General features: G+C 46.4%; 1 protein-coding gene across 1 annotated transcript in view; it reads left to right on the top strand.

The window, feature by feature from the left end:
• The first annotated feature begins 12,166 nt into the window (after positions 1-12,166).
• The window catches only part of LOC144157910 (calcium-activated chloride channel regulator 1-like), a 44,616-nt gene continuing 31,188 nt past the window's right edge, over positions 12,167-25,594 (top strand). Inside the window, exons 1-5 of the mRNA XM_077688626.1 lie at positions 12,167-12,298; positions 17,019-17,220; positions 17,533-17,830; positions 24,470-24,576; positions 25,421-25,594. Of these exons, the coding sequence (XP_077544752.1) occupies positions 17,065-17,220; positions 17,533-17,830; positions 24,470-24,576; positions 25,421-25,594 (735 nt within the window). The 5' untranslated portion in view covers positions 12,167-12,298; positions 17,019-17,064. The remainder of the gene's footprint in view (positions 12,299-17,018; positions 17,221-17,532; positions 17,831-24,469; positions 24,577-25,420) is intronic.

Here is a 25,594-nt window from a genome sequence, read left to right as displayed (position 1 = left end):
ATGTCACAGGCCAGCGTCGCGGAACCGGCGTATGCATGGACCTGATTGTAGTTACACTACCCTGAATTTACTAGCAGTGTCTCCGTAACCACCGGTTCCTCAGATGTTCATGCTACGGGTTTACACTACGATGTAAATCAGTTTTGTGCGTTTACATATTCAGCGGAACACTGATACCTGACGGCACGCCATTACGTTTGCCAATATTGTACCACCTATATTGATGGCCACCATTTACAAGCCAGTCTGTGTTAATTTCCGGAATATTGAACGTAAGCACGACGGATAATGCAGAATTATACTCGGGGATCAGCACACGAAAAAGAGTCGTCTTGTCGTGAGGTGAGCGCCCGCAAACATTCATCTGCTAGGTATACCCTCTGCGAGCAGCGCACACACGGGCTTAGAATATAATCCGCGTCCGCGACTAAACGCTTCTTCGAAATATCGTCACATGACACAGAAAGCCTGCAGAATAAAGGAGAAACTGAAATCAGAGGCCCTTTTCACATACCACACTATTCCAACGACACGTTTCATCGCTTGTGAACTGCCTACCCTTGTATACTTCCAAAAATGCGTCCGCCTAACGATCAGCTGTTCATTGAAGTCGAAAAACAAAACTACACTGAACGCGAGATTTGTGTGTGTGATTACTAAAACGTTCATTTCTTGATTCCGCTCTGCATTTGTACGCAGCGTCCCCCTTTCCTACCGCCCCCTCCCCTATGTCTCTCGCAATAGCAGTGCATTTCGCGTATAGTTGGTCTGGTGATCCCTACCTGGCTTAAGTTTCGGCGAACGTCTTTAGCATGTCAGAAGCTGCACTGTGTTTTTTTTTCGTTAGAGCTATTATGTTTTTTCCGCCCTTGCACAGCATGTATTTGTCCGTGGTTTCATATTAAATCGCGTTGGTTCTTGCTATAAGGCGTCTGTGGGCACAGATTTAACGACATACAGGCTGAGAATATACTTAAAATTTCCGGATGGTTTATATTCTTATAAAAGGCATAAGTTATTGTCCGGGATTGGTTAATCACATCCCCGAAACATATTTTTCAGCGACTTCTATATTCGAAACGAAGCCGCATTCATTGTCCACGCTGCAAAATGAAGCCAACATCTCCCTGTGCCAGTATCAGGTCTAAACGAGGCGACAGTAGAATTCATTTGTGCCTGACGTATTTGGAGGTGACCGGAGTGATATGCTGCTACCTTCACCGACGCCCGGAAAAGCGGCGACCATGCGCGCAGATCCGCGTCCCCGCGGGTGGCTCTTGCAGGCGTTTGCGTGCTCTACGAAGACGCAGCTGCTTTTTAAGTGACCGAAACGTACTCTTTGCTTATAGACGTAATTATAAGAAGGTATTTTGAGGTCGCGGAAAGGTGGAAAGAACCGAAACAGAATCAAAACACTACACGAACCCCTATCCGCCACTCAGCGCACATCCCGTCAACGCCGCGCCACGGAGAAGCGGCGGCAGGCGGCGCAGCGATCGCGAAGCTCGAGGCGTATGTATATATATATAAGACAACCTCGGAAAGCAAAGGGGAGAATGCGGTCGGTCGTTGAAACAAATAAAGAGCTTCAAAAGACAGACAGTGGAAGAAAAACTGCCCGTCGGTTGAAATCCGAACCCACGTCATCCTGAATACGCGTCTGGTGCGAAGACCACTTTGCTACCGGTGGGGCTATTTCCTCCTACAATTTATTGTGTATTTATCTTAAGGTATTTTTGTTTCCGGTGCTTGGAGGTGGTACACAGCACCACTCCTACTGGTGGCGAAGCTTTTAACCCCCGAGCCGGGACTCGAGTGTCTACGACATGTCGAGAGTGGTCGACCAGTGTCGAACCCTCTTAAGCTCCCTATGGCACCAAGACTTCTAGAACAGAGGCCCTCGCTATACATGTACCGAATCAGACTAGGAAAGGGGGGGCTCGTTGAATAAGACAGAAAAAAATGGTGGCATTCAAAGGGTTGGCTTTCGAGGTTTTCTTGACTGCCAACAGTTTTTCTCTCTTAATTCAACGAGCCCCTCATTTCCCATTCAGATGAAGATGAAGATGCATATATATATATAATATATATATATATATATATATATATATATATATATATATATATATATATATATATATATATATATATATATATATATATATATATATATATATATATATATATATATATCAGGGTGTCGAACCGAAAAAAATACCGGTTCGGTTACGGTTCGGGTTCCGGTGAAATAATTTCGTTCCGGTTCAGTTCCGGTTCGACAAAATCACGTACCGAACCGGTTCGCGAACCGGTTCGGGAGCTTGAACCGGTTCGCGAACCGGTTCGATTAGTTGAATTATCACTAAAATTAGAAAAAAAACATTTACTAGTTTAAAACGACCGTCAAATCAAAACACAAACTGACATTCAAAATGGTGCTGCTCCCCAAGGGCAGTGGCGCAATTGCAAAGGAAACTTTAAACAATTAGGAGATATTAGAAAAACACATGAAGTGGCGACGATTTACCACCTTCTTTATCGCTCAGACTTTCTGTTGTCCTAGCACAGACTTTCTGTTGTCCTAGCACTAGACTTTCTGTTGTCGTACCGCCTGAACCCCTACCATCGTTCCGTGTGCTACATTGCGGAATCTTATAACAGATAATGCGGTTACAAAATGAAAGGGAAATTTGACACGTGGAGCATGAGATGGGACTTTTTGGGTAGACGCTCTTTAATTCGTCCACAGCAGTACTCCCCTCCGGAACGAGTAGCAGTAGAAGCAATGTAGCGAGTTGGGCAAACGGCTTAGCAAACAGCTTAGCCACTGAGCAGCTCCTGCGGTCACACTTGTCAAGTATTAATAATTTGCAGGTGTCGGACTTTTCAACAAATTATGAAATGCAAAAAGTTTGCACACATCGGGTGTGAGCTTTCGCTGTTGCGCAGTGGAGCACTCCTGCAGCCTGATTTCTCCAATGAAGTCGCAGCTAGGGAAGGGCAAAGTCGTTTTATATCACCTGCAAGCTGCCGAGAATGACATTTCGTTTGGTCAGCTTGCACTACGCTCGCGCCTCCAGCAGCAACAGACCAATGCTACATTGGTGCTCATTCATTTCCCCTGTTGTTACATAAAGCGTGATAGTGTTCAATTGTCTGGAGGGGAAAGTGCGCGAGCAAGTACGAAGTTGATGGTACGGGAAAGAAAAAAAGGCCTGAATTGCATTGACTGTGCAATATCAACAACAGAGGGTCGAACCGTTTCGGCATGAACCGGTAACCGTTATTTCTTTTTCCGGTTCAGTTCCGGTTCGGGTTCAGCGTGCTCAAAAAATAACGGTTCGGGTTCGGGTTCAGTTCTGGAAAAAATACCGGTTCGGTTCCGGTTTTCGGTTCGGTTCGGTTCCGGTTCGACACCCTGATATATATATATATATATATATATATATATATATGCATCTTCATGACGATTTGGGAGCACGGTCGCGTGACTAGAAACGGTTATATCTCATCTCAATTCTTCGCATCCGACTGTTAAGTTCTCCTGCCTGCATTCTGAAAATGAAGTGAACTTCCTGGATACTACCGTCATTTTAGACAACGGTAAACTTAAAATTACGCTTTCTAGAAAACTAACAGACAGGCAGCACTATTTAAATTACAAAAGCGATCACCCGAAACACTGCAAACAAGGGATCTTCGTAGAACAAGCCACCAGACTTAGAAGAGTATGCAGTGATGACAGGGACTACGTAAAGCATCTAGACGAACTCAAATCCACCCTTATGAACAGGAACCACCCCAAACGTTCCCGCGATCAGGCGTACCAACGTGCATCGAATCTCAAAAGAGATGACGTGCTCAACAAACAGCGACAAAACGAAAGCGATAGGCCGCCTGCCCTAATAACTAAATTTTGAAACGCCCTCTCTAACCTAAACAATATCATGCGAAAATACTACCCCATTTCAGCCAGTAACGACCGACTTAAAAGACGTTCCTGGAAGCACTAAGGGTTACCTATCTGAGAAATAGGAATTTAAAAGATATTTTAGTACATGCTAAAACAGGGCATTCAAAGCAACCAGTCATAGCCACCTGTTCCCGTCCCAGATGCAAGACTTACAGGCACCTGCAGACATTTTGCATTGTAAAAAGCACATCTAGTAACTATGTTCACAAGATGAATTCAAGTTTTACGTGTACTTCATACAACATTGTGTATATGTTATAATGCTCAATGTGTCACAAACAGTATATAGGAGAAACGAGTCAACCTATGAGCGTATACGTGTTAATGGTCACCGGGCAGATACTCTTAGGCAATCCTTCATAGCTGTAGCGCAGCATTTCAACCAACCAGGCCACAGTTTTGATCACCTGAAGTTTTATATACTTCAATCAAGCTTTAAGCCTTATCTGGACAAGAAAATACAGAGAATCCTATTTAATGCACAAATTCAGATCCATGGAACCTGCTGGCATTAATGCGTCTAGGGACAACTTGAAATCATTGCGATATTCACAAGGAATACAGCATTAGGCACTGCTTGCTTGTACCTTATTCAAAGATTACAACCCCTCCTTCTGCTCCTTATGTGGTCACCGAATTTCTTTTGTTGTCATTCCTTAGCTGCCAGTTTAGTACGCTCACGCATTCCTCCAACCATTTCTGTGGAATTCCATTTCAGTTTTATTTTTCTCGGTCTTCTTTTCTCCAATTTGCGGTGTGCCCCGTACATCCCTCCAGCTTTATCTTTTCGTTTTTGAGTTTCAGAAAAGGTGTGTTCCAGGAATATTGCTGCCGGTGACACCTGCCATTTCATTTGTGCGGTTATTATTTTTTTTTGTGTGTGTGTGTGTATGTGTGTTTTCATTTTTTCTCTTCTTTCCTTGACCTAGTTATTTTCCCCCTTCTATACCTCTTCTTTTGACCCGGGGCTTGCAGATAGCTTCTGATAAGCACTTCTCTCACTCCCTGTTCTGCTTCCGGCTTTTCTGAGAACTTTCACCCGGCGGGGCAACGAACACCCTCGCATCCTTTCTCTCCAAGAATTTCACGGAATATCCACCAAACCTGATTTGCCTCGTACCGACTTCGCGGCTCAAACTAGACTTTTTTTGCCCCCTTAATATCTCCCCCTGCATACTCCCAAACCAATCCGCTTCCTGAATTTCACGTCCTTCTCTCCTTTTACCGGGGGACTAGCGTCACTAAATAAGCTACGCTTAAGAGTACCGCCACTTCGTGCACCCGGAAGCGTCTGGGGGCCATTTTGTTTCTGGCTTGCAGTATTGCCATCTCTCCTAACGAAACCGCCGCCGGATGTGACGGGCAGTGTACGACCGACCGCTCCCTAACGTCCGCTGCAGCAGAGAGACAGAGAGAGAGAGAGAAAGGAGAGACGCCCGGAAACAAAATGGGTGCACCCATATGTAAACAAATATCACGTGGCGCCCACCGTTCCAATGAAAATCCTGGCAACACATAACAATGAGAGAAGAGAGTGCCGACACTCTAAAATACATTATTTAGTGACGCTACTAGGGACCTACCCCTATATAAAGATAGCCAGCCAGGCAGGGCTGCCAAATCTAGGGAAATTTTCCTAGATGTAGGGTATTTGGGTCGTCTTTAAAGAAAAAGAGAAATTTGTCAACATCTAGGAACTTTTAAATGCGACGGCATCTCATTCACTCGCCTTGTCCCTACATACGGCGTTGTCCGTCCACACCCCTCCCCCTACACTACAAAAAAAATAATAGTTAGCGGCGCCCGGATTCGATCCCACGACACTGTGGGCGGAACGCGAGATACATGGTGCTCTTCCCACTGCGCCACAAAACGTTTTTTTTTCTTTATTACATGGGAGAACACGCTCAGACGTTGCAGTACGAGGAATACAAGCAAACAAAAGAATACACTGAAGTTATGAGAAGCAAATATACATCAAAATTCAGGCAAACACACACAAGCGTTCAAAAGAGGAAACCAGTCAGGTGGTTGGTCAAGCGAACTATACACACTATGTTCAATTGCCACAGTTTCTCAGAAATAAGACTTAGTTGATCTTGGTGGCTCAGCATGCCTATCACATAAGCGGCATCGCCACAGACTGTACAAACCAATCAACACGAACATGCCATAAGGTGGCTCACCAGGATAGTCGAATGGCAAAAATCGGATAGAGAAAGGCGTAATATCCATGTCTTTTTTTAGCGTTCGCTGTAAAATGTCCCAGAAAAAGACAGCATCTCTGCAGTCTATAAAGCAGTGCTCAATTGTCTCTGGTCGAGTACAGAGCCGACAGTCTGTCGACCAAGCTATAAACAGACCCCGATCTTTCATCCAAGTTTTAAAAGGGAGCGTGCGAGTGTGTAATTTAAAGAAAAATGTTTTAACACCTGGCGGAACACACATTTTACACACTCTATTGAGCACATCCTGGTACGGACACTGTAGGTACAGAACACGATATAAAGGTGTGGGAAAAAGCCCAGAAACCAGGGCATCAGGGGGACTTGGGCTTGTTCATCTGTTTCTTTGGCAGCTTCTTTCTCGTTTATTCTACTTTCGAGATATTCAACATCCTTTTTTGAAAGCTGTACTGCAAATACGTCTTGCACATTTTCTCCCTGATATTGTGATGTCTTCGCTGTCTGTGGACGCAGCCCGAAGCCCGCGGGGTTTCCTCAAAGAAGTGGTTGACACGTTTCGCTTCTTACAGGCTCGGTTTAGCCTTGAGTACATATTTACTGCACTGTGCCACAAAACCGAGACAGGATCAAATGCTACGAATGCGCCTTATATCCTTGACTCATTCATACTACGTCAAGATGCTACTGATACAACGCATAATGGGGCAATGATTAACACTTGCAATAAAAGAAAAGAAGCTCTTACTTACAGCAACAATGATGGAGTAAAGGTCGTTGCGACAGCGAAGCCCCAAGCATACCACTTAGAGAGATTGACCAAGATTGGCCAATAAAACATAATAATAATAATCATAAAAGATAATAATCATACGCGTTCCCGACACGTTTCACGCGATTTCAGAATCAATCCAACGGAAACACCAAGTGAACCCCACGATGCGTCGCATCTACACAGGGTTCCCCTCGCGGGGAGGTGGGCGCAATTTTTTTGCGTCTACGTGGTCTTATGCCTTCAGTCGTGTAATGGTGCTTTTTATTAATTTTAGCATTCATTATTTTTATATACATATGCATTTAAGGCTCCCACAGAAGCGCAGATATATATTTCACATACATGTGCATCAAGCAAATCTATCGCTCCTACGTTTGACATTGTTGGTGTCAATTAAAAAAGAACATGCATAAACTTGCTCGCTCAAATACCACATGCGCTCCGCATCGTCTGTGGTCGTTCCTATTATTCTTTTTTTTATATGCTTGCGTGGTATCACAAGTGCACTCTCTTGTAGTGCAAAATGTTTGTGTCAAATGTTCTGTAGTGCAAGATTTTCCTCTTTTGTGAGAAATGCACACATAAAAAAACCTTGCGACCACGTGCACTCCGATAATCGAATTGGGCGCTGTGCTGCAACATTGGAATTGCGTTTCGCCATCGCTCACGCGATTACTCACATGTGGCTTCCCCAGCGAGCAATTGGGACGAGCGATTGCGGATCCCCGTCACATCGCTCGTCGCGTCACTCGCAAAAATCGCTCCATATGGTTACCGCTAAATATTTTATGTGAGAGAAAACACCTAATAACCGCATTCAGCAAAAATGTGGGGATATCTAGGGAATTTTTTCAACCGAGCAAGGGGAAAAGTGGCTTCGCAGGTTGGCAGCACTCCAGCCAGGCGAGGGTCTGCCCTGACGAAGGCAAGTTTCTTTGCTGAAACGATGGCAACAATCGCGGTTGCCACCTTGTTCGAGGTTTCTTTTCTTATACACCTTTAAAAAGTACGGATTTTACGGTATTCCGCATGTCGACAACCTCTAAAAGCCAATGGTGAAAATCTGGTTGTTGAAAGAATTTGATATCAGTAACCCGTTTATCTTCTCAGAGAAGCTCAGAGAAGGTGTGTGCGAGTGTGAGGGCGTGTGCGTGCATGTGTGCCTGTGTTAGTTTAAACTGGACTGGGACTGGGAACAAGACGACCGGCTTCGTAGTTTGTACATTGCTATGGTTGTAGGTTTGCTAGTTTTGATCAGGTTTCTTGACAAATTTCAAAAATTTTATCGGTGACTGCCCTGTTTCAACCTGTCGAAACACATTTAATACTCTTCTATAGCGTCCTGGTGGTGAAACGCTTCTTCCCTCTTCTGCAACTTTCACTGCGTAAATTTTAGGCGTAAGATTTCATTACGCATTTCAGCAACTACGACATGGAAGTAATACGCTTCATGAATATAGCACACGTCTCTCCCCTTCTTTACTGAAACAATTTTTTTTCAGATTTTCTGCATCTCCCGAGTTTTATTTGAAGGACGTTAATTCTCTTCTGGGCCTTGTGATAATTGGAGACCTTCGAAAAGTGCGGATTTAACGGTATTGCATATGTCGATCTTCTATAAAAGCCAGTGGTGAAAATCTGGATGTTGAAAGAATGAGATATCAGTAACCCCCTTATCTTCTCTGAGACGCTGTGTATACGATTCAATGTGGAATAAGGCGGACAAAGCTATCTTTATCCAGATTGTGATCTGGCCACTAAGAGGGTTGTCAGGGGAAGAGTTTGCCCTTTTTTTTGTCGGGTCTCACAGCTGTTCTACGGCGAAATGCGTTTGATTATATGTGGACTATTATGAAGCGTTTAAGGATTCGCCAGGATATCTTTGAATACCTTACCATTCCAAAGCCAAAATTTAGAATAATTTGCCTTAGTGAACGTCAAGGCGTCGGATCCACATGAAAAGCGTCGGCTGTGGATGTGCCAGAACAAGAACACCGCTCTAGACACTGCACTCAGAGAGAGATACAGAGAGAGAGAAACTTTGTGATGCAATAATGTGAAAGTGGCTCCTCATTCCAGGAGCCAAGGTGCTGTCCAGGCTGCCGTAGTCTTGGTCACAAGGAGGAGCTGGTCCTCAGGTTGACAGCTGGACAGCAGTATTTCCCACTGCTTCAGGGAAGGGGAGGGTTGAGGGGCGGAAGGTTTGAGCTTTTTCTGCAGTCGAATAATATGTGTGTCAGAGTAACTGGTTCCTGGCAGGCTGGTCTCCGGCTGGAGGAGCCGGGTGACTACGCCAGATTGGTACACAACAACACGTGCAACTGTGCTGTCCTGAAATTTTTGTGCAAAATCAGACTTCATGCCTTCCTATAAAACTGCCCTCCCACTGCATACACGGTTTCCTTTGCTTACCTTATATTTGTTGTTTTTGTGGCTCCCTATTTCCCATACTTTTCTACCCCATTTTGCTCTCCTCTGTACGCGTTTTTTTTATTTTTCATACAGCAAAATATCGAAGTATCGGAGAGAATGCAGGGGAAATTCAAATTTCGGGTTTTATTTACGCGAATGTGCGGGACGCCATGATGAGTAACCAGGTATGTTCGTCAGAACACTTCAGTAAAATTTACAGTTGAGTTTCTTGGTGTTGATACATCGTTAAGTAGCGCTTCAGACAGAACGAAAGAGAAGGAGATAGCGTCGTCGTGTGTCTTCTCTTCTTTCATCCTGTCTCAAGTGCTACAGAAAATTGTGAGAACACTTCCCTATTTGTATTTTGGTGCCTTTCTTTCTGAAGCGGCCAAGCCACATCGCCTGCGGCACTTCGACAAAACTATAAAAGGTCTCTCTCCTCACTTAAAGGGGAGAGTTGCTGACACAGTTCAGTAGCTCGTATCTTCTATTCGTTATCAGCTCTTCGCTATCAGACGACTGTTACTACGTGTTCGTTATCATCTATTGCTGTTTCTTCTGCAGAAATATGTCCACCGCTGAGAACAATTTGAGGTACCAGAAAAATGCTTTTAGGACGGGCTTGTTGTTCTCCATGGTGGCGCAACGTTTAAGAATAAAAATTTCTACACTTGATTGGATCACAACTTCATTGTCCAATTCGGTCTTGGTGTGTATAGCAGTTTATTATCAGAACAGAAAAAAACAAAACAAAAAATTCGAGCAAACTGAAGTCTTACTGGCGAGTTGTGATTGTGCAGTCATTACTGTTCAATTCTCCACCACTCTGTGCTGCGTCGAGTTTTTGAGTAGCGCCGCGGGCTGTTTTTAAGGCGAAGCTTTAAGCCTTGCAATGGTGTAGTCTGTAGTCCACCCAAAACGCACTGCCGGAAAGCTGACTGCGTCTGACGATGATGATGATCGTGGCTGAAATGGAGAAAAATCAAAGCGCTTTGCGGGGTCGGAATCGAGCCTGGGTTCATAGCGTTATGAAGCTGACGTTTATACGATAGCTCCATTCCGATACGGTCGAAGCACTTTTATGAGAAGAGGGGTCCACGGACGTGCAAAATTAGACAGGAAATCCACCTCTCCGTCTGGCGACCAGCATGGTTGAACCCTACGGAAAGCCACGGAGTGTCCGTATCACTGCAAGCACAATGGTAGTTCAGTAAACCGTCCCGATTAAAAACAGGCGCTCGTCTTTCGGTCGGTTCGTATGGTGACGGACTTGTATTTGACAGGCTTCACGTTTCCCCATCGTTGAAATTTCGACAGAGGGGCAGTTGATTTTTTTAAATGTTGCGGTTAAATTGGCACAGCCATTTTTTTGGTGCATGTAACTCAGCATGTTCGCGGTATAATGCAATCATTGAATAAATACTTGAAGGAGCGTGGGTGGCAGCTCGAGGTATCATCACGGCCACCAAATAATAGTGGGTGCTCCGCTAAGTATCACAAGAAAAATGAAGGGAGCTTATGGTAACACGTAAGACTTGAAGGTAGCGATCAAGCAACATTCACGACCGCCACTCAAGATTTAAGTCCAAGATTCGAGCCGATTTCCTTCTTTTTCGCTGCCGCAACGGCCTTTACTCCATCATTGGTGCTATAAGTGAGAGCTTCCTTCATATTTTTGGAAGTAATAATTATCGGACATCACATTATGAGACGTCCGTTATTGACGTGTCTTTCTCGTTCCAGGCAAGTGTTGCTACGATTACGGCGAATGCTGGAGTATTTCTCGTTCTGAGCAGGTGTTGCCACGATTAGGGCGAAAACTGAAGTTCTTTTTTTGGTCAATCTGGGAAAATCTCCCTAAGTGGGTGTTCTTGGCTTAAGGAACAAGCGTCGCGGACGTGAGGCACACACACCCGAGCGAGGGGTGGCTGCAGCCATTCATGCATACGTTTCCGAGACCAGGCACCTGCCCTGTTAGCTTTGATTCTTGCATGTAGTTTTTCCGGTCCAAAAAGCTCAATTGTTCCACTCAAAAATCCACTTACAACTTTCAACCAATTCCATTTTCTTTCTTTTTGCGTATAAATAGCGAGGTGTATAAGTTTGCGGTGTTTTAAGCGGGCGCATTAGCCCTTCTCACGCCCAATTCGTGGCCAATCTCCCGCGTGGGTATGAGCCAAGTCACCAGGAGCAACAACAACAACCACTTCTTCGCATTTTCTTGGTTTTGTAAACTGCCGGGCGATGGCCATTACGTCCGGGCTCATGTGCGCGCTCGGCAGTTTCTTAGTATTTTTAACTGCCGACAAAAAAAATTACGATTTGCGAAACATCTCCGCTGTTAATAGTTGCAAAAACAACACCGAGTTTTTTTTTTTAATTTCAGAGAACGTTCAGCACGTATGTACAGAGAGTAGACGTGATCGCAATCAACCTGTACCGCGGGGCGTGGTACGCGCTTACGTGGCGATATCCCTGTCGTTGTTGTTTAATTCAAAGCTGATTAGAAGGGCATCCAGTTTTGTACCTTGATGGTACTGGCCGTGAACCTCGAAAGTGTTCATATCAGAGTACTACGTGACGAATCAGTGAAGTGCCGAAGTAATCGAATTGATGCTTCCTGCTCTGCTGACAAAAGTCGTCGATGTTTCGTTGCTGCCGCAATATCAGGTGCCCTGCCTAGCGCTTGTCAGTCACGTACGCTGAAATATCTACGCAATGCTTCCTGAATGTGACAATGGGATCAAAACACCTTATCAACGAGCGGGAATGCTAAGAAGAAAGCCCACACGAGAGGCTTCTGAACAGCAATCTTTATAAAGCCTCGGTCTGAACAAGAGCTACCAGTGACGCCAGGCTAAACAGAGGACAGTGTTCATACTCTGGTCCCAACTAGCAGCGTGGAGGTGCGCACCAAACTACAGCTGTGAAGGGGCTAACAAACCGCCACAAAAGGTGAGAAATCCGGCGCCTATTCTTGTGTCTGTATTCAAAACCGCTCATTTTCCAAAGATAAATCTAGGTAGCGTTTGCGAGAGTGTTCTGCGCTATTAGCCTAAACAGTTCATTTCCTCCTGTTCGGTGCCTTTGTTTCGTTTTTGCTGCATTCCTGTTCCTGATTTTCCCCATCATACCCCGTTCCTTTGTAACACGAAAGTGTTTTATGCCCGGGTACACCAAGATGTGACCGGTGTCATATCCGCCACGGAAATGACGTCGCCCGAAAACGTTACATTGACGCTGCTGCGCCCGGACTCAAGCCACGAACTCTCTCGCCTCAACAATAGGTACACAACGCTCTGCCCACTGCGCTACGAATCCAAGCGCAAGCTGGTCTACGAACGCACCTTGAATCTTTCCCACTACTTTCTTCATTCAAATGCCGGCAAGGAGATGCTGCCGTCTAGGAGAATCGAAGCGAAGTAGTTCATCATGGCACTAATGAGCGAAGACAGTTGGCGCCTCGATGCCAGCGTCTTCGTGTACGCGGGACGAGGGTGAATTGAGGCACCCTCCACTACCTACTGCTTTCGGTTTCGGTTCCGTTTCGTTCGCACTGTTTTCAAGAGCTGTGGTTTCAGTCAGATTTACGCAATGTTCCGGCGCGTGAAATCGAGGGTCTAACATTGATGCGTCTAACAGTGCTATATCTACGTAATATAAAAAGCGATGTGCAAGTTCACAGGGATGCACAATAAATGCTCCAGTGAATGCTGATATGACTTTCGGGTTTTACCGATTCCTATGAAAGAGGCATCAGCCACATTTTTTTCTACTTACTTTGTATTTCTGATGTCTCTCTGCGCAAGGCGACTCTTGTGCACCTCCTCAACCCTGACCAATCTCGCTTTGGCTTTTCTGCAGTTTAGTCTCTTTGGCGTCGGTGCGATTAGAGGTGGCTCATGAAGGCCGCCTGTTGTTCGACGGCCTTTGGAGCCCCTGCGCCTCCGCTTCGCATACTTCTTCGAACGTAAACTCCTCCTGATTGGGGCGCCAGGCGCGAGTAAGAAAGAGAAGTTGGAGAGAAAATGGAGGGACATCTTTAGGACCCGACGAAAATACACGCCCGTAATACGCGGGGAGTGGACGGTCGTGCGCACACCACATTGCTTGCCTCAGAGAGCCGGCGTTGACCGACGGCAGGCCCCTGTCAGCCTCACGATTGTTTCCCCAATCGCTCATCAGCTAGGCAGCCAAATATTCGTGCCATTCCTTCGCTCCCTTTCCTGCCTTTTATGCCTTCTCAGTATTCCTTTTGTCATCTGTTTCCAGCTTCATGACACCTTTCCTTCGTTCATCTCATCCTATCTTTCTTTCATAATCTCTTTCCATCTCCTCATCTCTTTTCACCTCTATCCATCTTCATCATCTTCAGCATATGGAGCCTCCAGTTTCTGAACTGCGCATAAACAATTTCCAGTCTACATATCCCTCTTGAGGAAAGGTGACCCCTGTCCGAAGCGTTTGTACCCGTCCTTCGTCGGTGCTCGATAGCGGCGGCGTGCCGCAGGCCACTAAAGTCGAGGAAAATAAAGACACGAGCGGCACGTGCTTGCTGCACCAGCACAGCACTAGCAATTCGATTCTGGAAAGCCGGCATGCCGGCATGCCGGTATGCGCTGCCAGCCCGCGATTCCCGACATTGGTGACCCACACTGAGGTATGACCGACCCCAGCAAAATTGTGCCCTCAGACCCTCTTCCGCCTGATGCTACGTCGCGCTCGCGGGACGTCGCCGTCGTACAGCTCCGCATACCCACGTTTTGGAGCCAGAACTCGCACATTTGGTTCGCCCAGGTCGAGGCCACCTTCGATCTCCATTACGTCACCTCGGATGCTTCTCGGTATTGCCACTCACTCAGCACTCTGCCTTCTCAAGTGGATTATGAAGTGGCGGACGTCACTGAGCCACCTTTGGGTGACGCCCGTACCAGCACCTGAAGCAGAGTATTCTAGAATGCACCTCAGAGTCAGAGAGCGCGCGCATTCAGCACTGGACGCAAGCAACGTTGACTAGAACGGTGTACTTTTCAATGAGCTTTTTCTGCAGCGCTTGCCACAGCCTACCTGCCTCCTCTTACTTGCTTTAGGGGACTTGACCCTCGGCCATCTCTCCGGGCTAGCTAATCGAGTCCATGACGCGACCTTTTCCTCAGTCGCTGCCCTCGCTTAAACACCGGAGTGCTCAGCCGTGCCTCGCTTGTAGGCCTGGGTTGATCAGGCCGCCACTTTCATCGACGCGCTTCGGACGTCTAATTGCCACTGCGGCTCCTCTGAACGTCCTAGTCGTCCTTCGTCTTCCCCTGACGATTCCTGCTCGCCAAACCCTTGCGCACCCTTTCCCATGCAGGTTGTCAGGAAATGCGAAGCGGGATCACTGACGGTGGCATGTGACCTCGCTCTAGAGCTTGGCCGCTTTTTCTTGGTCATGTATCCCATTTACGGTTTGCACTTCCTGGTAGACAGGGGTGCTGATGTCAGTGTACTGCCATCCACGTAAAAGTGACCGCACTTCTAAGGCATCTGGGCCTACGCTTCCTGCAGGAAATTCTACACCTATCGCCGCGTACTGTCAGCGCTCTATCACCTTCGACCTTGGTTTGCGGCGCACGTTCCAGTGGGTCTTCATACTAGACGACGTCAGTGAGCCCATCCTCGGCTCTGACTTCCTGACCAAGTTTCACTTTGACGTCAGTATGCGTCACCATGGCGTCATCGACAGCAAGACGTGCCTTTCTGTTCGGCGTGTACTGTCTACGGTCGCTCCCACTGACATCCGCACGCGTATTCTCTCATCCCCGTACGAACAAATCCTTGAAGCACTTCCTGAGATTAAAAGCCTTGAAATTTAAAGCAGCCACCAAATCACATAGTTGCCCAGAACATCGGCACTCGTGGTCCACCAGTCGGAACTCGGCCGCGCCGCCTCTTTGGTGAATGTCTGGCAACTGCTAAACCGAATTCGATTACGTGCTGCAACGTTGAATTACCCAGCCATCATCCAAAACCCCGCGTGTCAATACATATGGTCCCCGAGAAAAGTGGTCACTGGCACCCGTGCGGAGGCTACCGGATGCTCTACGCTGAGATGGTCCACAACAGCTACCCCTACTACACATCCAGGAAATCGCAGGCCTCCTGGAAGGGTGCAAGATCGTTAGCAAGGTGGACCACCTCAAGGGGTTTCACAAACTTTCTTTGGAACCGGTCGATATCCCGAAAAAATGCCATCATTACACCCTTTGGCCTGTTGTGCGCATGCATTTTGGGCTACGCAACGCAGCTGAAACTTTTCAAAGATTCATCGCCGAGGCAGCACGTGCCTCCCAGTTGTATGTGCATACATTGACGACATTCCAGTCGAGAGTCCTGCTCCACAAGATCACGAGCGTCTCTTTAGGGAGCTCTTTCAATGACTTCAACAATTTGGACCACTAGCCAACGCCCAGAAACTCGTCTTCAGGCTTCCCACCTCAAGTTTCTGGCTATCGCAACTCAGCACAGCTTAGCGCCATCACACCACGGGAACTTCGATTCTGGAAAGCCGGCATGCTGGTACTCTGTCTCGGGCACTGCGCTGCGGCCCCCCGCGATTCCCGACACATTCAGTCAAAAAATATTGTTGTTGCTATTGTTATCTTTGTACGAACGTATTTCCAACCAGTCCCGAGAAGCCTCTTCCAACGATATATATATATATATATATATATATATATATATGTATATATATTTATATATATATATATATATAGAGAGAGAGAGAGAGAGAGAGAGAGAGAGGCAGAAGTGCTATTCACGAAGGCTATATTACTTTCTTTGCTATTATTTGATTTTTGGCAGCTGGGTAGTCTCACTATTAAATTTCTTTTACTGTAAATTACCAGCTACAGCTTATCCCTCTCAAGGAATGAAATATTGAAAAAACTAAACTCTTATCTTACAAATTAAAGCATCACTTTGACCAGAAATGTCGGTGTTCGACGAGAAAGACTTTCAGCCGTGTAATTATCATCGTCAGAGGTACCGACGTGTGCAAGATGATAGTTCCCATGTTAGCGGCCTACATCCCTTCTATTACGGCGCGTAGCTGAGATGTTTCATTAGTAATCACCACGAAAAATCGATAACGCTGTTGCAATCTGTGAGAATTGGGTGGCGTTAATTTGTAAATATTTCGGGAATGTTTGCACCAGTATTTAGTATTGTTCCTAGCATGGCTGTACACGTACACAAAGCAATAAAGTAACCTGCAGTCATAGCTTCTTACTTATCAGCAAGGCATAACAAAAATAAATATTGTAACGAACTTGCTAGTAGTCATTACTTATACTTGAATAGATCAATGGCTGGCCATCAATAGTTTTACTAGACACCACTTATTTTCTGTTCGCACTCCGAGCATATTTAACTGTTACTTTCCCGAAAACATGAACCCTTCTTTCAAACACGAGTAACTGATAGATGTAAAAATTAATAAATTTATGTTGATGGCTTCTTTTATCGCACCCCACAGAACAAATTTTAAATCGTTGCATTAGACACCTGCGTAACAAGCAGAATTGCTAACCGTTCAATGATCAGGATTCAAAATTATGCGTAATTTTTTATTACAACGTTGCCGGATCATTTTGGCTGTCTAATTTTCCAGTTTCCTCCATATTATTATCTTTTCAAGACCTCCAGGAGCTGACGGCCGGTCGTCTCCTCCCCGCGGGAACACAATGGGAACGATGCTGCCCGCTGCGAGTGTGTTGCTATGTTTCCTGGGCGCAGCGTCATCTCTCCAAATCGACACCACAGACGGTGGCTACAAGGACATCAAAGTCTCCATTAAAAAGGGCATTCCTTACGACGAGTCTGTTGTTGACAATATCAAGGTAGGCAGAAGACCAGCCTTCTGCGTGGAACTAAGCTTTGTGCATTTGCGACTCCGCGTGGCTCATGTGGCGTTGCAAGCGTTAGGCCCCGCGTTGGCACGTTGGGCAAAACGGCACATCCGTGCTCCGGCATCAATAATGAATTTGGCGGTGCACCAGGAATTTTAGTGCGCAAGCACTTTGGCGGCCGCGCTGCGCGCTGATATGGGGTTTATAATAAATTATCTTTATGTGTCTATTCTGGCTTTCATCGGACCTTGAACAGGCTTTCGAACAGCGCTTCAGAAATGTTAAACCATGATTACCATGCAGGCGCTGTTCCGCTCGTCATCCGAGTTCCTTCACCAAGCCACCAATGGACGCGTGTACTTTAAGGAAGTGACCATCGAACTACCGAACACGTGGCCGAAGAGAGCCAGCGCACGGGCGCTTTCGCAGAGTTCGTTCGAGAAGAGCGACGTACGCGTCGACGAGCCGACCGGACCCCATGGTGATATGCCATTTACGCTGCAACAGAAGCCTTGTGGTCAGCCCGGGGATTTTATTCAACTTACGCCGGGATTCTTGGCCCTGACACAAAACGCGACGGCACGGAAAACTCTGAACCCAGGCAAGTCAGAATTTCTCGCACTTTGAGAATTTTGTTTTTTAGCGCGAAGCTTTCTACGCCTCAATTGTGGCGGTGCTGCAAAAGAACACGATGCCGGACAGACAAGTTTATACATTGGTTCTCCACGAATAGTGGTGGCGATGATGGTGGTGATGTATAAACGCGAATCCTTCTCCGATGAAAATGCCCAGTCAAAAAGCACTGGAGTAACGCCAACTTTACACAATGGGCTTTCACAAGCAGGACCCGACGGTGATGACGATGATGATAATGAAACGTGAAGCTTCCTACCATACAAATGCGAAGCCCGCCACCCAATCCGCCCGAATCTAAATCAACGACAACACTACATGAGTCACTGAATCAGCACAATCATATGACCCATTCGCAAAGCAATACGCATGATATAAAATCATAACATTACAATCGGTTAGCTCAGCGTTGCCATGAACTTCGACGCTGTCTCATTGGGTCGTGGAGTTTGCAGCTGTATCGGAGAAAGCCACGTGTTTCAACTAGCTTTCTTCCAGAAAGGGGCGTTGGATTTTTGTTTTAATTTAGTCCTGCAACAAGGTGCTCTGTTTGTATTTACCACCTTGTGAAGGAAAGTTTTCGCCTTAGGAGTACTTCTACCAGCTTTCGTGGCTGTTTATATCCTCCTCCTTTTCAGTGTATAGGTACCACCAAATTCCCTTTCATGACCTGGAAACATTGTGTAAACCAACAAAGGCGGCTTCCGTATTCAATCCTTTTGCGTTGTCACGGAATCTAAAGGATTACAATTACAAAACAGTTACTGCTGATCGCGTAGAGCATTTGTGGTGCAAGCAGAGGTTCCGCAAAGGCGGGCTCCGAGGGACAGGCCACATGCGCTGCGCAGAGGTAGGCCAATCATGATCACGATGATGATCAATCACTATTGACTCGCCCAAATATCGATCCTTCTGCTCAACCTTCTAATAGTAATTTGAATGGTTGTGCGGTTGTGTTATTTTTCCGCCCAGGTAATTTCGTATCGTCAGAAGCCGTCATAAGTCCAGTTAAGAAAGATTATATTGCATTTCAATGTCAACAGCGTAGCAATCGCCTCGTCGAAAGTCCACCGCGAGCGCGGATCAGCGCGACCAGCGTGACACACATATGCTGTGCGCGCTGCGCATTCAACGACCGAACTTCCGTAAACATGACTAATCGGTGAAAATAACAAGCATGGTGGCATTGAAAATACGTATTTACTCCCAGATATCGATTTTTATCTCAGTAGGTGCCGTACCGGTAGCGTTCGCATCACAGAACTGTGGAGACCCACCAGCACTACCACCACCAGTGCTACTTCTGCTCGCAACAGCTGGGGTCGGCATCTTCCGCTCTGGCAGCAAATTAGGACCTAAAATCCGTCCGCATATGGTGAAAACAAAATAAAACACACACACACGAGCACTGCGACCGCTATTTTAACGCCAAACCACTATGGTTCACTCGGTAATGCATGGGTACCGAGAAGACGCACGGAGAGAACGGAGTACTTAACAGCCCAGCGCGGCGGTTTCGGCGGTCGCTCCATAGACGGCGCTAGTGTCTGGTGTGAAAAACAAATGGCAGCGCCCACGTCTAACAAGGAAAATGGTGTATACTTGTCAGCTTTGTTGAACAAGAACAAGACGTTACGCAAATATAAGGCAGAAGATTAATACACAAGTAATATTTGCCGTGTTCTTTTATTAAAAAAACCGCGAATGGTTGGTTTTTGCTATAGAAAATAAAGTACTACATCAGCAGCAGAGAGCCGTCGCCTGCTGTCGCACGCCATCTGGAGGCATTTAAAAAGAATTAAACGGCAACATCAACGAAAGGCTCCACTAGATAGGTTCCACGTTCCAGTTGGAATGCTCGTGGAGTAGAGAAACGTGGTTCTATAAACGTTTTAGTAGGGTGCCTCAATGCACGCGCCGCTTCGCAGTGCGGCCGCGCTGGCATCGCGGCACCCGAGTTGGACCAATGGAACGCAGTAAATTTAAATTGACTTGAGCAAACCTCCAGCGTGCTATCTTGATATGCAGGAACGTGGCAGCGTGGCAGTAACGAAACGGGAGAGGAACAGCATGAGAGGTGAGCGGAAAAGTTAAGAGAGGCATTTACGTGACAGGGGCACCAGTTCACTATTGTCATTCGCTGACGTTTGCAACGAAAGGAGCAGATACGTGGTCACTTTTTGATGCAGTGTCGAACCGCGATATTTAACCGACGTAGCATGTATTATAGCCGCCAGTAAAGTTCAGTTGAGTTCAAATCGATTGGCTGACAGCGCCAATATCGATGAGAGCACCAAAATCATCTCTAACTTGCAGCAAGAACCCGGGGGCGGGGGAAGAACAATACACTATTTTATTAATTATCAACAAATAAGGCCTTTTGAGTGCGCCTTAATCCGGGGAAACGGGCTGCGCTTAGGAAACCGTGTGCTGGTATAGGTAAGAGTACTTTCGGGAGCGTTTATGTACGGTCAGTGTGAGTTGTGTGGTTTAGACGAAACCTTGCAAATAAGGATGTCTTCAAAGACATTTGCACGAACGCCATTTGAAAGGAATGAACGATAATGTGGTAAGAATACAAACTGCGTAAAAAAATTGGCCTGCGTCAAGAAACGAAGACGACGATTTTGCTTCTCTGGTTTTCCTTCCATGCTTTTCTTTCACTGATTTTAAGAATGTATTTTACTTCCTTCCAAGCCGAATTCCCCTGTTCGCGAAAGCATGTTGGCGACAGCTACCGACGAATCTGCCAACGTAGTTAGGATATCTTGTTAAAGACATTCTGAACATGCCGTACATCGTGTTGTACGCTGCTGACAAAATGGGGCCCTGCAGCTCAGTCAAGCTGTCCTTGAGATGGCTTTTTCTGCCAGCTCCGGCATCATGTATTCTCTACATGATGCCAATAAAGTATATTGTTAACTGTTTATGGTTCAAAGTATTACCGAAGGTTTCCGGAGATCTGCTAATTTCGCGCAGAGTTCCTAACTTACCTGCGGAGCGCAGTAATATTCGGCTTGTGTTCTTAGCCGTCGTTTAAACTCAGGATTACACGCCTCCATTAACCAAAATCAAAAGACCCCAGATGATGAAAAAATTGCAATAGGCTGTAGGTGACTGTTTCTAGTTTGTAGGCTTTGTTTAGTGACATGAAATAACGCTATAAAGGACTTCTTACTTGCGTACTTGCACTTGGCTGTCAGCTAGAGCTTCCTCGATGTAGACGCCTTGTAACGGACATGGAATAGCCAAACTAAGAATTGCGCCTTACATCAGGGGCGCTATTACAGAAGTCCCGAGTTCCGCCTAATCCCGAGTTTCCAGCTGCTTGGGTTATGAAAGTAGTGATAGTGGAGCATCCGATACACCTCGAGCGAAACCGTCGGAATCGCACGCAGCATGCCTGGCACATTCAGCGCGCTGTATTTGGCCGCTTACGTCGATAAGGTATGGCTTGTGCTATCTTCCGCATGCAGCACCATCTGAAATCCATCTGCTATACTCATTTCTCAGTAAACTAGATAACCCTACTACTACTTTGAAATCTCCAGTCCGGCTGTTGGCCACGCCTGGCGCGGGGCGGTCCGTTTTTCTCTGTGTTCTGTTACTCCACTGAACTATACGTGGCTTCAGGGTAGCTCCAGTGCAGCTCTGCGCAAGCGCAAACCACGTAATCAAAGGGGTTCACTGTAGCTAGCGGAATGCGCCCTGCTCCCTACCATTAATTATTTTGTTTACGGCTTGGTTGAGTGTGCAGGGCGGGCGCTTATCAGAAATCGTCCCCTGTCAAGAACGTGTTTGAGCTTTGGCGAGTGTGTTTTAGACGTTGAAGTTGTGTCATTTGTCATCGACTGTGCTTTCACGGTGTATGAAGAAGGCTCCCGCGCGAAAATCGTGTCGTCTTGGCCTCTCCTATCGGCTCGGACAAGTGTAAAGTCCAGTTCGGACCGAACACCACCGCGACTGTAGCACAATTGGCTGACGGTGGCCTAGGGACTTCATTTCTGTTTGCTGCTAAGTTATTGTCTCTGCCAGCGGGCATCAAATGTCGACTTCGTGGATACTACGCTAAGACATCGACAAAGTCGGGGCCATAGGTGGGTGCGGATTCGGTTACTACGCCGCACCCACGAATGGGCTGGGTGTGTTTGACTGACATTACAACTCGGGGGAAACTCGGGCATGGTTTTGCACGGCGGAGTGGAACTCGGGACGCCCGTGGTGACCGCTGATTTGGCGTGGTTTTATTTTATGGTCGCCGTAGCAGGCACATTTCAACGCCGAGAGGTCTTTTAAACTAAGGAGGAATTTCGAGCTCGTTTTTATCTCTCGAAAAAGGGCTGTGCATTGGTTTTGCAGTCGTCTGGGGACTTAGAGGCGGCTTAGAGGCGGCTTTCGCTCTAATCCGCCTCTAGCAAGTGTGGTGTGCGCTGCGGTTTTACGTGACGGGCAGCTTGTACAGAAGCACTGGTGGTGACCGCACCATCAACAGTGAGACCGTCAGACGGTGTGTGCGCAATATACTCGATCGAGACGTGTTTCTCTGGCCTCGCCTTTCCTTTAGGTGGTTTGGCGGACGTGGATTCCGCAGGTATCTACCGCGCGTTTATCCGTCTGCAGCCGGAGCGTGCGGTTCAGCTATCGTCTGCTCGCGAGCTTCAGTTATCGTCTGTTGGAACGAGGCGTTCCATGACCGTACGTTTTGTTTATCATCAGCGCGGCATAAAGTTTCCCTCGAGAGGTTGCGTGACTTGCATTTTTTTCTGAAAACGTTACTGGCAGGACAGCTTGTACGTATTACCAGAGTCCTTCGATGCTCTGGTATTACATATACAGTCAACGGGACAGTCGGCGTAACGATAGCCGGTTGAGGTGTTTGTTCGCAGGAGTGAAGCCGATAGAAACGCAGGTGCGAGCGTTAAAATAACAAAGGCAGTTTCTCGCACATGCACTTTATGGGGTTCGTCTTCACCTGACACGTCTTTGGCGCATATCCTCACGTCTGGATAAGACATAATCCTACCTTCCGTTTCCAAATGGTTGATGCTGGTACGGTGCATACCCGATGGCTTGATGGCCTCTTGCATCTGTTCAATATCCTCTCTAAAATACAATAAGCGGTGCGTGTCTAATATCAGAGGCGATTGTTACACATTTCAACGTGTTTTGTTCAACGTCACCGTCGTAGGGCAGGAAGCAGAGCATTGAAAGCGAGTAAACGGGATAGGGGAGGAATAAAGTAATCGCGTGACGCCAGAGGGACGGTAAGCGGGAGTGGAAAGGGCGCGAAGAAAGAGAGGGTTGTGAGGGGATTGCACTCTATAAAAACGACTGTGGAAACCTTCATCGAAAAAGAGCGGTGAAGAGTAAAAGGGAATAAAGCAAGCAAATATGAAAAGTTGCTGTCCGTGTTGCTATTCATTCCTTCGTAGCACATGGCCACTTGCGGCATTGGCCCGCAATTGCGAGGTTTGTGAAGCTATCGGGCCCGTGTCACAAAAATTATAACACTGTAAATTTGAAAAGTAACAGTTGTAGAATAGTGCGTGCAGCGTGAAGCCTGACGTGATGTCACGGGAGTAGGACAGGTGCACACCACCCTCGTCGAAGCCCGATTCTATGGAAGCTGTGACGTGTTCCAGTCTGTTTGCTGACGTAATTCACACACTAAGACAAGCAAATAAAAGAGACGAATTTGACGCGAACATGTAAAAGCAGAAAAGAAGCCGTTTGAAACCGTAATCGGAGCCCAAAGGCAAAGAAACAAAATCGAGGAAAAATGAGCAAGTAGAGTTATCAGAAAACTTGCAGATAAGTATTGCCAGCATTTCGCCTTAAAAACACGTAAGCTGACTGAAGTGCCTGAGGAAATTTTGTGTCGAAAATCCGAGGGTTTTGATAACGTATACAAGTAGCAACTGCATTGAATGTGGCTTGCTTTCATCACCCACTTTCTTTTTTTGCAGTCGGCTATAGACACGTGATTGCACTGTCTGTTACCGACGGCAGAAACTGTTTCTTACGGCAAAAAATTTCAAAGAAAAAGCTCAGGTGAACGCCTGGAATAAAAAAAAAGAACTTTGTAGTGAAACACAGATTATTAAAGTAAACGTACAATAATATAAAGTAGTTTGATTTGCTTGTCCCCAGTAGCCACTGGTGCAGCAGTGGAGCGAGAGAACGCACTAAAATATTCGCCACGTTCAGGTCGTGCATCTTTGGAGTGCGCTGCCCTGGACCGGTTACGTCACCTCAGGAATCAGCAAATAGCATGATTCGCTTTTTTAAAGCGTTTAAACCTTGCCACGAAATAATATCATGGGCTTATTATTATCACCACAGCTCCGCCTCACCCGAGGTTTGCTCAAACTCGGGCCTTCAGTTTTTGTCACCCCACGTGACAATAACTGGTCAGCGGAACAATGGGACGAAATTCTGAGCTGTTCAATGAGTTCATCGTCAAATGCCTACCGCTAGAAATGTGAACTGGCACATGACTGCAGCCCTATATTGTTTTATGCTCCACATACTCTTTTCCGAGTGAGTAGAATCTTAGTATCTGGGGTTCGGTGAAGTGTTACTTCTGACGTCTTAAAACACCTTACAGCTTACGTGTTCGTGCACGAATGGGCCCACTTCCGGTACGGCGTGTTCGATGAATACGGACGCCTCGGAGACAAGAAGTATCCCCTCACCTATTGCCACAATAGGATGGTGAGTAAATCTGTGAGCCACGTACTATAATCAGAATAGGAAGCATATGAGCTATTCGCGAATAATTCTTGGAAGAAGGAAGTCAAAGAAAAAAAAAACGCGCACGGAAACAAGTCAATATGAGTTTCAAAGATCTTAATTAAGAGAAAGAAAATTCCTCGTAATAAAGGCAGACGTAGAATAATACTGGTGTGAAATAAATGCACACCCTTCCTTTATATAAAAGAAACTCAAGTGCATGGGAGCATGATTTCAGCATAAAGTCATTGGGACTACAACCCTTTGGAAGCAGCCATTCTGAACTGTTTCGTGCGGCCGATGGAGGAACGAAGTACGTACATAAACGCGCCCAAAATTTCTACTCAGCATGCCGGAAACAGTCCCAAATTACCATTACTATTTTCCCATATCACTAGCGAATTAAACGCCAACACACCCGGGCAATGTTTTTGCGTTATCGCTGAAGCATTGACAAGCATGTTCGGGTATACTGACAGTATAGTTAGATAAAGGAGAATTGGTTTGAGAAGGCAGGTGCTCGTAAGGCCTACGTTATCAATGCCACCGATTACAAAAACAAACCCCTCAACTGGTTTGGGTTTCCACCGATAGGCGCATCACCACAGCGCGTAGACTATAAAGCCGCCGGAAGCAGTTGATGCCGACATACGTGCTGTAGAAAGCACCTCAAATCTTACCTACAGACCTACCTAAACTGGGCGCGAAGAGGGAACATTATTGGCAAAAGAAATGTTTTTGGTCGCGCGTATTAGCGTTCCTACACGAGGCACATTTTTTCATTTCCTTCCTTTTGTTGCACCCAACTGGCTACTGCTCTCCTCAGGTTAGGCTCAACGCCTGCTCGGATAGGATAGGCTTCGTGGCTAGAACTCCCAAAGGCGAGATATGCAAGATGGACAAGAAATGTCGGTTCATGGAAGACTGCGTGGTCAGCATTCGCCAACCTACGGGGACACCCGTCGAGTCTTCGGTCATGTTCATGCCCTACATCGCAAAT

The sequence above is a fragment of the Haemaphysalis longicornis genome, unplaced genomic scaffold (genome assembly GCF_048455015.1).
Source record: "Haemaphysalis longicornis isolate Haplotype H1 unplaced genomic scaffold, Haemaphysalis longicornis Haplotype H1 scaffold_10, whole genome shotgun sequence".
Taxonomy (NCBI): domain Eukaryota; kingdom Metazoa; phylum Arthropoda; class Arachnida; order Ixodida; family Ixodidae; genus Haemaphysalis; species Haemaphysalis longicornis.
The sequence above is the reverse complement of the archived record's forward strand: the minus strand, read 5'-3'. Positions and strand labels throughout refer to the sequence as shown.